The following is a 15,234-nucleotide window of genomic DNA, read 5'->3' as shown; positions in this document are numbered from 1 at the left end:
TTTCTCTAGGAATAAAAGGCGGGTTCAAAATAGGAACACTGTTTAAAAGCTGCTGAAGATAAGTCAGATACCCACAACTCCTCTCACATTCCATGCTAACAATCCTTGTTCTTGTGGGCAGAAGAATAGAGATTTAATTTTTTTGTTTTTGAATTGGAATCTCACTCTTTGCCACCTAGGCTGGAGTGCAGTGGCACATTCACGGTCACCGCAGCCTCGACCTGCTGGGCTCAGGTGATCCTTCTGCCTCAGTCTTCCAAGTAGCTGGAACTACAGATGCATGCCACCACGCCTGGCTAGTTTTTGTGAATTATTGTAGAGAGGAGGTCTCACTAAGTTGTCCAGGCTGGTCTTGAACCCCCGGGCTCAGGCAATCCTCTCGCCTCTGTCTCTCAAAGTGCTGGGATTACAGGCTGAGCCACCATGCCCAGTCTTTTGTGGGATTTTATAAATTTGTTTTTCATTGGGAACTGTTGCTGGAGACTTTTTTTCCTTTGGAGGTCTCATATTTTCTAGACTTCTTATGTTTCCCTGTGTCTTTACATTGATATCAGCACATTTGGTGAAATACTCACTTCATCCAATTTTTAAAATTTGCTTTCATAGGGAAAGACATTTTTCTTGAAGATATATCTATAGTATTGCTTGGGTTGGACACTTTGGCTTAGATTTTGGGTACATGCAGTAATGAAGTCTCTCTATAATTTCTTTAGCTGTAAACAGCAACAGTGGCATCTGTTATTTTCCTTGGTGGTTTAGGGTGCAGTTACAGGCAGAAGCTGTGGTGAAGGTTGACTGGACACAAGTGGGCCAGTCTTTGGGCCCCAGTGATGGCAGCAGTGGGCTGAATGTGTCTGTCCTTGGGACTCAGGGTGAGGTTCACCGGTACCAGTGTTAGCAGGTCCAGGTGGGCCAATTCTTGAGCACTCAGGTGACTTGCTCAGATGCTGGCAGCAGTAGGCTGGGCAGCTGGGCAGATTATTGGGCCCTTGGGCAGCAGGCATAGTGTAGGCAATGGCAAGGGCAGATTATTGGGCCCTTAGGCAGCAGGCATAGTGTAGGCAATGGCAGAAGCAACGACAAGACAACCCTCTGGGTTTTGAATGGCATTTGGTGGTGTTGGTGGTGGCTTCAGTGTGCTGGGTAGACCAATCTCCACGGGCAGCATGTACAGGTAGGTGCCAGCTTTGGTGGTAGCAGTAACCCAGCCTCAGATTCCCAGGAAGAGTGCTAATGGTGGTGGACTGGGCTAAGTAATCCCCAGGACCCCAGACAGTGTGCTATGGCAGTGGTGAGTGGGGGCAAAGGCATACTGGGTGGGCTTGTCTTCAGGCCTCCTGGTGATGTGTAGGCACTGACTGCGATAGGCAGGGGCACAGTGATCCCCAGGCCTCTAGTGGAATACTTGGGTGGGGAGTGGCAGAGGTACTGCGGTTCTGCTATTGGGGATGGAGAGGCTGCTTTCAATGGCAGCCATAGGCAGGCAGGTGGGGAACATGTTAGTCGCTTGTGTTTTAGCCACACGGCGGCAGCCTGTGCTTCACTTGCACTTCAGCCCTGGTGGTGGCAGACCGCGACCTACTAGCACTTCGGCCTCAGCAGCAGCAGCCCACAATAATGGCAGCTGCAGGCAAAAGACTCTGTCTTGGCATATGAAAATGTGCAGTTTTGCTGTTGGTGGCAGCAGGTGGTCTGCCCCTTGGCCTCAGTAGCAACAGCCTGCTGCAGCAATAGCTGTGAGCAGGGAATGTCAGTGGGGATCCAGGGATGTGAGATGCAGGTGCTGTTGGGCCCCGGGGCAGGGTATGGTCCGTTGGGGCCTGGAGTCAAAATGGCACGCTACTTTTAGGACTCAGAATGTATGAGATCCCCAGTGAGTTCCTTCTCTGGAGCAGTGCCATCATGTCTCTGGGCAACTCCCTGTGTCAGTTTCATGGCTGAGATAGTTGGGGGCCTCCCCTGTGGCTAGGGTTGCAGTCCATGGTGGGAATGTGGACCACTGAAGGTCTCTCTTACCCTGTCCCCACACTGAGGAGTCCCTCTAGGCTCTCAGTCAAAACCAGTCAAGCAGGCTGTCTTGTTTCCCTCCCTTTCCCTGCTTTAGGCACTTCCTGTCACTTCTCTGTTGGATTCCAGTGTTCTCTCTGAGACAATCTATTTAATGTATGATGATCTACTCATTACTTTGGTTCTTTTTTGTGAAGAAGGTGAGTGTGAGATACCTCTAGTCAGCCATCTTGAAGCCCTTCTCCCAATTTTTACCTTTTATACCATATTTGTAATGTACATTTTCTATGTTTAGATTCACAAATACTACTATGTTACCACTGCCTCCAGTACTTAGTAATATGCTATAGAGGTTTGTAGCCTAGGAGCAATAGGTTACACTATTCAGATTTGTATAAATATACTCTAAGATGTTTGCATGGTGACAAATTTGCCTAGTGATGCATTTCTCAGTATGCATACCCATCATTTAGCAACACATGATTGTACAGTTTTTAGAACAGTGTAAGGAAAAGCAGTAGCACTCAATATCTGCTAACTACAGTTAGAACTCTCAATATTTTAGGAAATAGGCTGCTAAAATACATAGGTTATCAAAAAGGAATACTTAGGTTATGAAAAAGGAAGAATTAAAAAGTAACTATGAAATACAGAATCATCCTATTTATTATCTTTAGTATCTTATCTATGTACTTAGGCAAATAAGCTATAAAATCATGAGATGGTCTTCTAATTCTTAAATCTATAACTAAGCATATTCCAAATCTATCAAGGAAAAAAAGAGTAAAAGACTAAAAGGAAGAATGTCCATGTACCACTATCAAACTTTTCATAACTATTCCTTATTACTCCTAGAATAAGAGCAAACTAAATGTAGATCATAAGAAAGCCATTCATAAATGGGATGTAAAAAATAAGAGAAAGAAAAAAGCATATACTATTTGTAAGAATATTATTTCAGGTTCTGATAAATTCAATGTAGATTTCTACAAAATTTCTCAAAATTACTATGGCTAAATATGTTTCAAAACACATTTTATGTACAATATTGGACAAACATAAAATACACTAAATTAAACTTACATCTGCAATTCATTTATGTAAAGACATGCATATAAAAAAGGCTAGACTACACAAAGATAATGCTTACTGTGTCCAAGTGGTAGAAACATGGGTTATTCCTCTCTTAATTTCCTAAACTTTCTATAATGGTTACATATCATTCTAATAATGAGTAATTTTTGAACCACAGCATATGTTTTTTTAAATAACTCTGACAGATATCTGTTCTACTTCCTGAATAATCCAAAAGTTCACTGGTACCACCTAAACCTTTTTTAAAAAAATTATTGTTTCTTTAATGTTACAGGAAACAAAATCTATTTTTATTCAAACTTACTAATTTTACAAGCTCCATACTCTGTTTACGTAGAATTTTAATTTCCCAGATGACATTTAAGTGACGTGGAAAAACAGAACCCTTGTCATTCCACTTTAGGTATAATGTAGAGGTTGAGAAATCAGCAGACAAATTCAAGATCTCTGGAGTATCTGGAATTAAGGCTTAATGAAAGAAACAAAAGAGAAAACTTTGTAAAATAAGCAATGTTTTTTCTACTGTAATTCATTAATCAACTATCTTTAAAGTCTATTCCTTAAAAAAATTATCAAAATTTAAAAGCAAACTCCCAAACCTATTACTGAAATAAAGTATATGTGTGTACATACACATCTACACATATACATACACATGTATGTATGTATATTTATATAGGTAACTCCCAATGCTTAATCAGGCAAATTTGAGAAAATTATTTATGAGCTGGCTGCTTCAAATCCATAACATATTTTCTAATACAAACAAACAGCATCTAGGTTTCCACAATACTCCAGTATCATTTAGTCTTAGACCAACAAGTAGGCAACATCAGAGGGAAGGAAACAAGCTTCCTTTGCATGGCTATAAACTAGGCCCAAGAAAATGACAAAACAAGGAAAACTTGCTTTGGTAAAGGTTTCCATTTGTTTTCTTCAGTCTTCTCATTCATCTCCTAGTGTCAGACCCCCTCATGCTGAGAGATGTCACCCACTTGAGTAATGGTAGGGGCTATTACTGGTTACAGATATTAAGCAGTAGCAAGATAGTTGCAATGACTAAGGTATCCAGTTAGGAACCCAAAGGCTACAATGCAGCAGAAGCAGCAGAATATAAGAAGTATGACAGAAAGGTTTGTTTAGTAGTGGTACGCAAACAACACAGTCTGCAGAGGACTGAGAGAGGAGATAAGGTGATCACTTAGGAGACCTCTGGAGAAACTCTGGCTAGAGTAGTAAGAATACAGATTATGATGCCATATGTGGAAAAGAAGGAATAAAATGCCATGGATAATTCAAAGAAATGATTGTGACTCAAAGAAATGAAAGATTAGTTCTAATGATACAGAAAAATGACCAATATTCTCTCAAGTTTCTAGTTCAGAAAGCAGCAAGAAAACAAGGAATTAGGCTCCACTGTGAAGAGATACAGAAAGCTGGCTGCCAGGCGATGAAGAGACCATGGACAGTTCTGCAGACAGCTGAGTGAGAATAGTACTAAGTCAGAATCATGGGTGCAGGCTCAAGAGGAACTCACTGAGTATAGGAAAAAACTAGGATACTAGGAAAAAAAGGTAGCAGAAAGAGTACTATACCCCTGAAATTCATTATATCTCCCTACCTATAAAGGATGGGGAAATCACTGAAAATTTTGGATCAGTGGAAAACAAAGAAGGTGTAAACATGTTCCATTCTATGAACAGGCTTTTATGTTTGAGGGGGGCAGAGAGATTTGGACTTTCTTGCATGTTTCTTCCTCAAATGACAGCAAAGTGAGAATGAGTTACAAGAAATCCTTTCTTGCCTCATTTCTATCCATGAAGCTAAAGGACCAACTAAATAAAGTCATGATAAAAATTGTACAGGGGTGGGAAAGCTGAATATGCTAAATAACAAAAAGGGCAGAACAAGCCAATATAAATTAACCTTGGCTCTTAAAAATAACTTCCTAAAAATAGATTTAACTAAAATTTGCTAAACACAGTGCTCTCAGTGCTCTACACTGGATTCATGTAAAATGTTTAGGGTTGTACAGGACGCAGAACAAGTGGATTTGCAGTCTAAACTACACCACAAGTCGACAGTTATACAGCTACATAAGGACAGGAGAGGATGCTTTACAGAGGTTTTAATTAGGAAGCTGCATGTAAAAAAGGAAAATGCAGATGAACAAGAGGCAAAAAGTTGATTTAGAGCCAAGAGAAAATTCAAGGTGCCAGTGCAACCGGAAAAGAGCAGGAAGGCTCCAAGACCATGGTACTTCCTTCAAATGATTCAAGATGTCATGATGTAGTGACTTAAAAATTCTGAAACATGAGAGCCATTTTACTAAGGCAACACTCATCTTTAAAATGCTTCCTTCCCTGGAAAGTCCACATAATTTACATTTTGTTTAAATAGCAATGGGCAACTCTTCAAAACACAAGTCATATCCAATACTTCAAGCTAAAGACATAATTACAAATGAAAGGATTTTTAAAAGCCACTATTCCCTTTCTTTTCATCACAGCATACATGAAAGCTTCCCCTAAACTCCCAGGAACTGCCATCCGCACTTCTTTGAGACCAAAACAGACATCTGAGGACAATGTAAACTTGCTTTCCAGAAACTCAGAAGTCTTCAGATAGGGAAGGAACTTAATGAAAGTCTTGCTTGCTTATTTTTTTTAAAGCTAGCGCAGCTTTACACATAACCTACAAGCTCTTACTTCTTTAGAACACCAGGAGACAGGCATATGTATGTCTAGAATTTTGTGCAGGACCCATATTATTTATTCTGCCTCAGAGTGATCTAGATTTCCAGGTTATTTTGAGAAACTTAGATATTAAAAGTCTTACAAACACTTATTTTGTGCTTGCCCATGAAAGTACAAACCCTAGTGTGTGTGTGTGTGTGTGTGTGTGTGTGTATGTGTACATAAAACCTAGTTTACTTTATATTACACTTTTGAAAATATCTTTAGATCTGGAAAAAACTTAATTTTCATTAATTTTCATACTTTTTAATAGCAAATTGTCAAAAGAACCCAGATCCTCTCAAGAATGACCATACTACCATTTCAGAGCTTCTCTTTCACGCAGTAGGTACTCAAAAATTTGCTGATGCATTCACCTCCTTTTCTTACAAATTTACCCAATTTGCTTTTCAATTTCCTTTTCTTATTTTCTTACTGTTATTCTAATCATGATCAGAGCCATTATTATTTTAGAATACTACCAATATATTTTACAACCAAGAATTACTGACTGACTGAGTCACCTAGAGTCTGTCTTGATTTGCCTTTCTGATTCTATCTAATACTGTCATTTTAAGTAGCTTCCCAGATAAGACCTTTGGGTCGCTACTGAAATCATCAGACAACACAAACTGGCTCTCTTCCACATTCCTGAACATTTTTAAAATGTGGAATAAAATTCTGCTAGATTCCTCATATTTACTACAAAATAATTCCAGATGGGTGAAAGATTTAAGTCAAACATGATAGAACCAAAATCTTACAAAAATAGCAAGAGATTCTATTGTGTAAAAATAGAAACTTATGGTATGAAAAATATCACATTTTATATAATTATAAACTCAGAAAAATAAGTGCAGCACATATGACAGAGTTAATAACCATAACATAAAGAAAGCTCTTGTAAACTGATACAGAAAGTGATGACATTTTTCAAGCCACAATATTAAAAATTATAAGATTTATAAAGATGACTGGAAATCTATCTATTATATGTCTTCCGTTAAGCAAGTTATAAAGTAGTGTGAACACTACTGCTTAAATGTATAAGCACAGAAAATATATTTAAGTGATAATAGTAATTCTGAGTACTGGAATTATTGCTGATCTACATAAAATATCACCACTCAGCTACAGAAAGAAAATAACAAATATGGTCCCCCCTTATTATCCTGAAAAACAGTCCTAAATAGCACTTTCCACAGACAACACTCCCTCTAGAAAACAGGACAGACATTATGTTCCTGTACAGCATGCTTCATAATCCTTTCAAAATCTCTGTGGTCTCAGATAAATGACCCCAAACATGTATCTTGTCTATAGAATGGACACATTGCCAAATCACTGATATTTTTTCCTCCCTTGCTTCAAAGTCAGTTATTACGATGCTGTCCCATCACAGAGCTGTCAGAAGCGTACAAACCTGCCTGCCCCACCTTTAAGAGTCAAAACTATTTCGAGTTCTTAAAGTCTTCTTGTACAGCAAAATTTCCACCTCCATCAGCCTGGGTTTATTTTGTGCTTCCAATCTATTTGTGGCATGTGTCTTCAACATTCAATCAATAAACGTGTAACATATGCCTGCTACGTGCACAACACTGTGCTAGGTGTTCCGTGTAGTCAGTCAGTCAGAGACTGACTGTCTCTGACCTCATGGAATCTATTTTCTTAAGGAGGAGACACACAGTAGACACCTAACTGCACACTGGATTATAAATTCAATGGTGACAAATGCCACAAAGGAGAAGGACAGCTTGCCTAAAGGTATACTGAGAAAGGAACAAAATCTCCTCTGGGAGAGGGTGGCCAAAGAACAAAGGGCAGCTGAAAAATTCTGGAGGGCAAGCAGGAATCAAGGAAGCCAAGGGGACTAAAGAAAGAGAATCCAACTGGGCCTTGAATTTTGAGTTGTCCATTTTGATTGACTAGAAGAAGACAAGTTTGCTTCCTTCCTGATCTACACCCTACAATGCATAGTAAGATTGCAGGGCAAACGAAAGTATTCATATAACATATGAAATTCAAAGAATGGTGGTAAGTTTCTGCCAACTATACAGCACCACAATACTACTAACAGCACTGTTCTGAGTGATTTTAAAATTAATTTTCTTTTCAAATACTTACAAACATTTTTTTCATTTAGTATGAATTTACTTGTAAAACTTTCAAAATCATGTGGAGAATGTATTGTTATTTCATGATCACCAGGTGGAAGAGCTGGAATTTTAACATTTGTTTTCTTCAACTGATAACAAGAATGAGACCTGTAATATAAATCAAATTTTAATCGACTGATAAAATAGTGTCATATTCATAAAAACTTGATTAATACAAAATACACTGGAAAATATGTCTTTTTTTGTTTGTTTTACAAAAACATGATAAGTAGTACTGCATTTTAAGACTGAATGGTAATTTTATCAGTGTGGTGGTGAGAAAAATAACCAGATGGTATGAAATGTAGGGAAAGCACAGATGACTCCAGAAATGTGAAATTTTGGCATGCCTTCCCAAATCCACCTCAACTTTCCCTTTGTAGCCCCTCTCTCTACCCCCTTAACTCAGAGACCAGGAAAAGCATCATACAGCTTCTCATGCCAAGAGGGTACCTAACGGATGCTATAGAAAGAAATGAAACTGGCAACTTGCCGCTCTTCTGCCTTGGCTCGTGGATTACTTACTCTGAACAAAACCTCCTCTTCAGTTTGGCTTTAAAATGCTTCCAGTTCCTCATCCAGTATCTCTTGGACAAAATGATATTTTCCTCTCTGGTTCCACATTTGTATCTCTCTAGAGAAGTGGTCCCCAAACATTTTGACATCAGGGACTGGTTTTGTGGAAGACAATTTTTCCATGAACTGGGGTGGGAGGGGGTGGTTTTGGGATGATTCAAGTGTATTACATTTATTGTGCAGATCAGGGGTGGTATTAGATTCTCATAAGGAGCACGCAACCTAGATTCCTCACATGTCCAGTTCACAATGTGGTTGGTGCTCCTACGAGAATCTAATGCTGTTGCTGATTTAACAGAAGGCAGAGCTCCCTTTGCTGCTTAGGGTAGGGAGGGAGGTGAGGGGGCAGAGGAATGATGAGGCCTGCTCTAGAGCACATTTATATTCGTTTTATTGTTATTCATGTACATTCTGAACTTCCTATGATATTTTAATTGAAGCAAAGGGACTTTCCATGCCTCTTGTATTCCTGCCCCCACCTAACACCCAACCCCGGCTTTAGGACTGGGAGCTTAAGACTTTGGACTTGAACGAGTCTGGCTCATCTCCTGACTCTTATGTGGTAGGCTTCTTTAGGCACCAGCAACTCAAGACTAACTGAATTTTCCAAATCATGCCATTGCATACGCTCAAGATTCTGGACCCAATATTCTTTCGTGGTGGAATGTCCGTCTGTTCTCTTTCTGCTGAGAAAGTGGAGTATGCCTCTTCTGAGAGCCTCTCTGGAATTCCACACTCCTTGGTCTCCACTCCTTCAGCCCTTGACACACTTTTGTCAGCACATAACCCATAGCCTTGCTACTATTTGTTTACTGCAAACTCCTAGGGAGCCAGAACTAACTTCCTCTTGGTGTGGCCTGTGGTGGGCATTTGTGATACTGACCAAGCTTTTCAGGCTCCCCCTTCTGGACTTTCAGTAGAACTGTCCTCCCTTGCCCCTACAAAGCAAGTGACAGTCACAGTCACATCTCCTAGGTTACGAAGAAATCTCTGCAAACCAGTGCAAGCTGGATCCCCTCTCCTCCCCCACCACCCCACCTTGTAATAACTGGGGCCTTAGAGAAGAAACACCAGACACAGAGCACAAGCAGGAAACAACCCTTTAGTTCCACAAGAGAAATAAGGAAATAAGAATTGAGGGTTGTTTCTGCAACACAACATAGCTCATCCTGATAAATTACTCCAATGCTTAGACTAATGCTCAACAAAAAAAACACAAAGTGGGGAAAAACTGGATTGTATTTAAATATGTATTTATGTCAATTTACATTAGGACCACTCATCAGCAGACTGGGAGCAGCATGATGCTTGACTTCCTCTGGTACTGCCAGGCCACTCAGTGCCTCACTGGGATTAGGGAAAAGCAATGGAAATTATTCAGATATGCAGGTAGCCCAAAGATCTCCACTCTGGGCTTAGGAGTGTCTAGCCCACTCCAAGATTACTTGAAAGGGTCAGGTAACAGAGCCTGGCACCTGCCTCCCAATGTTCACTTCCTTGTTTCCTAAATAAAATGAACCCAATGTTACACATTGCCATCCAGCTAGGAGAATACATTTCCCAGCCTCTTGTGCAGCTAGGTTTAGCCATGACTAAGTTCTGGTCAATGAGATGTTAGCAGAGGTGCTGTGTGGGACTTTGTGGAAATCTCCTTAAAGAAAATCACCCTGGGGGTGGGGGGATGGAAAAGAAAAAAAAAGAAAATCATCCTTTTTTTTTCTTGTTTCTTGGAACACACACATGATGCTGCTTCTCAAGCATCACCTTGAACCATGAGCGCACATGCTAAAGATGGCGCAGTAGCATGACCAAGAGGGACTGGGGTCTGACAGCATAAACAACCATGCCAGCCCTGCACTGCCTACCTGCAGACCTTTTACATGAGATTAAATGCCTGTCTGTTGAGCCACCATCAATGACATTTTCTGTTAGGTACAGCCAAACTTTAACCTAACTGATACTGGCAGATGGTGGTTTGGGGTAGATCAGTAAAATGTCCCCACAACAGATCAGAACATTGGAGGTATGCTCCACACTTGTCATTCATATCACCAAAGAATCAATGTTATGGCTAGTAAAAGGACTGGCTTCCAACTTGACTGAGGTAAATTTTCATTTAAAAGTTTCCAGAATAAAACAGTGGCAATTTCTAAAAGATCTAAAAATTGACCTTCCATACGACCCCACAATCTCTCTACTGGAAATATACCCAGAAGAACTCAAATTATTCTATGAAAAAGATACCTGTACACATATGTTTATCACATCATTGTTCATAATACCAAAAACATGGAACTAACCATGCTGCCCATCAAAAGAGGACCGGATAAAAAAAAAATGTGGTATATATATATGATGGAATATTACAAAGCCATAAAGAAGGACAAACTACGAACTTTGCAGCAACTTGGATGGACTTAGAGTATAAGCTATAATACTGAATGATGTATCACAGAAACAAAGAACTGAGTATCACATGTTCTCACTCATAAGCGCATCTTGAACAACTATTGTAATACTATAAGAAAAGGATTGACAGTAAGGGGAAAATGCCAGGGGTAGGGGGAGGTGGGATTGGCAGCAGTGGGAATCTGCTGGGGGAGGAGGGCACACCTCATCAACAAGAATATCTGCATAATGAACATTTGTATACCTAACCTTGAATTGTACCCCACATCTTTAATATTTAAAAAATTGAGAGGAAAATATAAATAAATAAAAGTTTCCAGAACAAAATCTTTAGATTTGAAAATTGAAGATAACCTCTAGATTGTAATCATAAATTAAGCAAAGTATTTCCATTACCTGTTTTCAATGCAAAATTCATAAGCAGCATCTCGGCCTGCTTCAGAGGATGCTTTCCAAGAACAGTCCCACACTTGTAAATCGCTAGTTATGCACTTTAGATCATGAAGAGATCCTGGAGAGGAGGAAACAACACACACACACACACACAGCACAGAACATGCTTACTAACTCAACTGCAATGTGACAGATCAACCAGTCAAGCCATTTTCAGTCATAAGCACAAGCATGTGTGTCTGCAGAGGGCCTACGTTCTCTGTGAAGAGATGACCCTGCCGTCTTGGGAGAGAACTGAGTTTATATATTTTTTTGTAGCTTTGGTTAAAAAAAGCTAAAGGGTAAACTAATGAAAGTGGGCCAGCTGCTAGACCACTTTGGGGTTAAGCTTCTACCAAAAATTCCACCTCCAGGCAACTAAGACAAGTCAAGGGAGACTGGATATGTAGATTCAATGATGGGACCAAGAGAGGGCCTAGAGGAAATCTAGCACCTGTTGAATTGTTAATAGCTCCATTTGCCAAAAAAAAAAAAAAAAAAAGGGAGGAAAATCTAAAAAACGATGTGTCTACCAGGTCTCTAAACACAGAATCCTGCCCATTACCACATCAGTGCTCACTGCCTGACTGCCACCCTCCCTAAAAAAGCCAACAACCAAGCTTCAGATTGTTATGAAGCATATTACATTTAAACAGCAATGAACTCATGAGTTCATCTGAAAAATATATTTTTGGTGTGGGCCTAAACAACTGAAAAATATCAAATAATTCAGAAGACTCCAATCCTAATAGTACTTATTAATGTCTATAAAATTACATAACAATACGGAATGCATGAGTACTATGCAGCAAAAAAAAGTCACCCTGAAAAGAAAATGAGAAGAAAGAAGGAGGGTATGAGAGAGGAAAAGAGGGAAGAAAAGAGGAAGGAAGGAATGAGGGAAAGAATGGAAAAAGACAACTAAAGAATAAAAAGGTATTCATAGACTTTGTAAGTCTATGAAAAAGTATTTTTCTTTTATTGTTATAAGTGATTGGCATGATATTCACTGTAGCAATAAATTACAAGACTATTAAGACAGAAAATAGAAACCTTATACTAGAAGTGCTCCCATTAGAAAGCAGCAATAATCATAACAACAAAGTTATTTAATGAATGACCCTGGGGAAAAGAGAGCTGTTTAAATATGAAAATGATATAAAACTAACCCAAAGGGCAGTAGGATGTTAATGTTCATTATAGAAATAAGCTAGGAATATCTACACATTCTTAAGATACTTAAATAAGGTGGTAACAAGTAACATATTAAAAAGATAATTAGATTTCATTGATATGACATTCTAAAAGGTAAAATTATAAAGTCAGAAAATGGTTTCTATGGGCACCGAGCAGTGCTGGTTGGGGGTGGGGCCAGGGCAAGTTGGAGAGTTTTCAGAGCTCAGGGACTGTTCCCTATCTTGAGAGTGCTGATGGTTACATAACAATATTCATTGTCAAAACTCACAGAAGTATCCTAGGAGGGCAAATTTTGATGCATGTAAATTATACTTTACTTTTTTTTAATGGTAAAAGAATATTTTGATCTCTTTTCAAAGGTCTTTTTAAAAGAAATTAAAAGTACACAGAAAAAAGATTATAAAAAAATAAGTTTCAACTACCCAAAATCTGAGAGGCTCAATAAAAAAACAAAACTGCCTCATAATCAACATGGAAATAAAATTGCAATCTGTTCATCCTCTGAAAGTCAGATGCACTTACCCTTCTTCTGGCTATTGACTTGATTCATTAGATAGAGAAGAATGAATGTTGAGAAGAGCCACTGGAAATTTGAAGTAGTCCTCATTCTTTTATTGTCCACCATCCGGGATGGTCTTTTCAAACATGAGTAAATATCCATCTTTCGTGCAATGAGTCCTAGGTTAGGAGAGGAATTCAAAAAATGTTCAAACTCCTCTGGAGACACGCCTTATACTGTGCACACAAACAATGAAATGGATACTGACAAATTCTGAAACATACTGTATATTTAATGACTTCGGAGATTCTCAAATACAAGCTGCTCCGGCTTGAGGAGGTATCAACAACTGGACACAGCTGTCGCTGTGGGTCAATTTTCAAATAATAAGCTTCAAGTTGAAAATTATAACTAAGCAAATGTTTGTTAATTCTCCATTCCAACACTACTAAAATACAGAATAGCAGTGGGTAAAACTGAAGGGTTTTTTCCTCTGTTTGGTTCTGTTTTGTTTGAGTTGGAGTCTCACTCTGCTGCCCAGGTTAAAGTGCAGTGGCATGCTCACGGCCACCGTAATGGTGATCCTTCCGTCTCAGCCTTCCAAGTAGCTGAAACTACAGGCACATGACACCACACCTGGCTAATTTTTTGATTTATTATAGAAACGCGGTCTCACCAAGTTGCCCAGGCTGCTCTCCAACTCCTGGGCTCAGGCACTTCTCTTGCCTCCACCTCCCAAAGTGCTGGGATTACAGGCTGTGAGCCACTCCACCTTTGCCAATTGTAAAAGATATGTGGATTGATATTTTTATTTTAATCAATATATTAACTTTTATAGTCACTTATACATGACAAGCAATATTAATTTTGTTTTCCATTTATGTTGCGATGCAAAGTTTCTATTTCATTTAAATTTAAGTAATTTAAAGAGAAAAAACTAGGGTAAATACTAGTATGAAGGCACTGCAGATGTGACAAAAATATTGACAATGACACATAAATGGCTGCACTTTAACAAACACTCCAACAACTACAATGGAAAGGGGCCGAAGGGTAGATAAGATATTAACACTTTTCTGCTGAAAAGGGAAAACATTTAGAAAAGCAGTGACAGATTTGTCAGCAGACGCTTACAGATAGCCTAGGAAGACGCCTTACAGAATGCCAGGGCCTGGCAAGTCCTGTAGGCACAGCATCACCAAGAGAGTCCCTCCTCCAAGGAGCTTAGACTCTAGTTAGGAGAGACAAATAAACAAGTAAGGGATTTAAGATATGTGCATTAAGAATTACAATACGGCAATGTGCTTGAGAGTGTGTGTGGAGTGAAGGTCTGATTTTGAGCTGAGACCATCATGACGAGAAAGACACTGCCATGATAAGACGGGAAAGAGCTCAAACAGCAGCAAGGCTCTAAGTCAAGGACATGCTCACCAGGTTCAAGGACAGGAAGAAGGATAAGTGAAAAGAGAAGTCAAAGAAGCAGGCTGGTCAGGACACAAAGGGTCTTATGGCCATTGTAAGTTTAATGTGGCTAAGATGATAGGTCATTCGGAGGCTTTCATCAAAGGAGATCCATGATTTGCACCTTAGAAAGACTTCTCTAGCTGCTGATGGTGATCAGCCTCTGGGGTGGGAGGTGGGGGGACAGTGGAGGCCAAGAAACCACAATTCAAACGAGATGACCAGTGTGAAGGCAAGGGTCCTAAGAGTGGAAGTGGCAAGAAGCAGTCAGACTCAAGATCTGTTCTAAAGATAAACAGTCTTATTGACACATTATGGGAGGTAAAATCACAGAATGGGTTCGCATTCCAGCTATGCCACTTATTGTATGACCCCAGACATGCTCTATAACACTTATTGTGTGACCTTAGCATATCTGTGCTCAGCTTCCTCATCTGTAAAGTAGGGATAATATCTGTACTTTCCTCATAAATTTGTTGTCAGGCTCAAGTGAGTAAATATGTGTAAAGTACTTGGAATAGTACCAAGTAGGTGCTAAGAGCTGTATGTGCATTTTGTATATTGTGTGAGGTATAGGAAAAAGAGAGAAAGCAATAGAGCAGGGGTCCCCCAGCCCCCGGACCAGTACTGGTCCAGATCCGGGCCACACAGCAGGAGGTGAGAAGTA

The 15,234-nt window shown here is 39.5% G+C and overlaps 1 protein-coding gene across 1 annotated transcript in view; it reads right to left on the bottom strand.

Moving 5' to 3' along the window:
- Positions 1–15,234, bottom strand: part of LIFR (LIF receptor alpha) — a 70,571-nt gene that overhangs the window by 30,942 nt on the left and 24,395 nt on the right. The window contains exons 2-5 of the mRNA XM_008070140.2: positions 13,130–13,285; positions 11,375–11,489; positions 7,962–8,101; positions 3,407–3,570 (exon numbers count right to left, since the gene is read on the bottom strand). Coding sequence (XP_008068331.1) covers positions 3,407–3,570; positions 7,962–8,101; positions 11,375–11,489; positions 13,130–13,268 — 558 coding nt within the window. The 5' untranslated portion in view covers positions 13,269–13,285. The remainder of the gene's footprint in view (positions 1–3,406; positions 3,571–7,961; positions 8,102–11,374; positions 11,490–13,129; positions 13,286–15,234) is intronic.

The sequence above is a fragment of the Carlito syrichta genome, unplaced genomic scaffold (assembly GCF_000164805.1).
Source record: "Carlito syrichta isolate Samal-C Ts95f unplaced genomic scaffold, Tarsius_syrichta-2.0.1 Scaffold313120, whole genome shotgun sequence".
Taxonomy (NCBI): domain Eukaryota; kingdom Metazoa; phylum Chordata; class Mammalia; order Primates; family Tarsiidae; genus Carlito; species Carlito syrichta.
The sequence above is the reverse complement of the archived record's forward strand: the minus strand, read 5'-3'. Positions and strand labels throughout refer to the sequence as shown.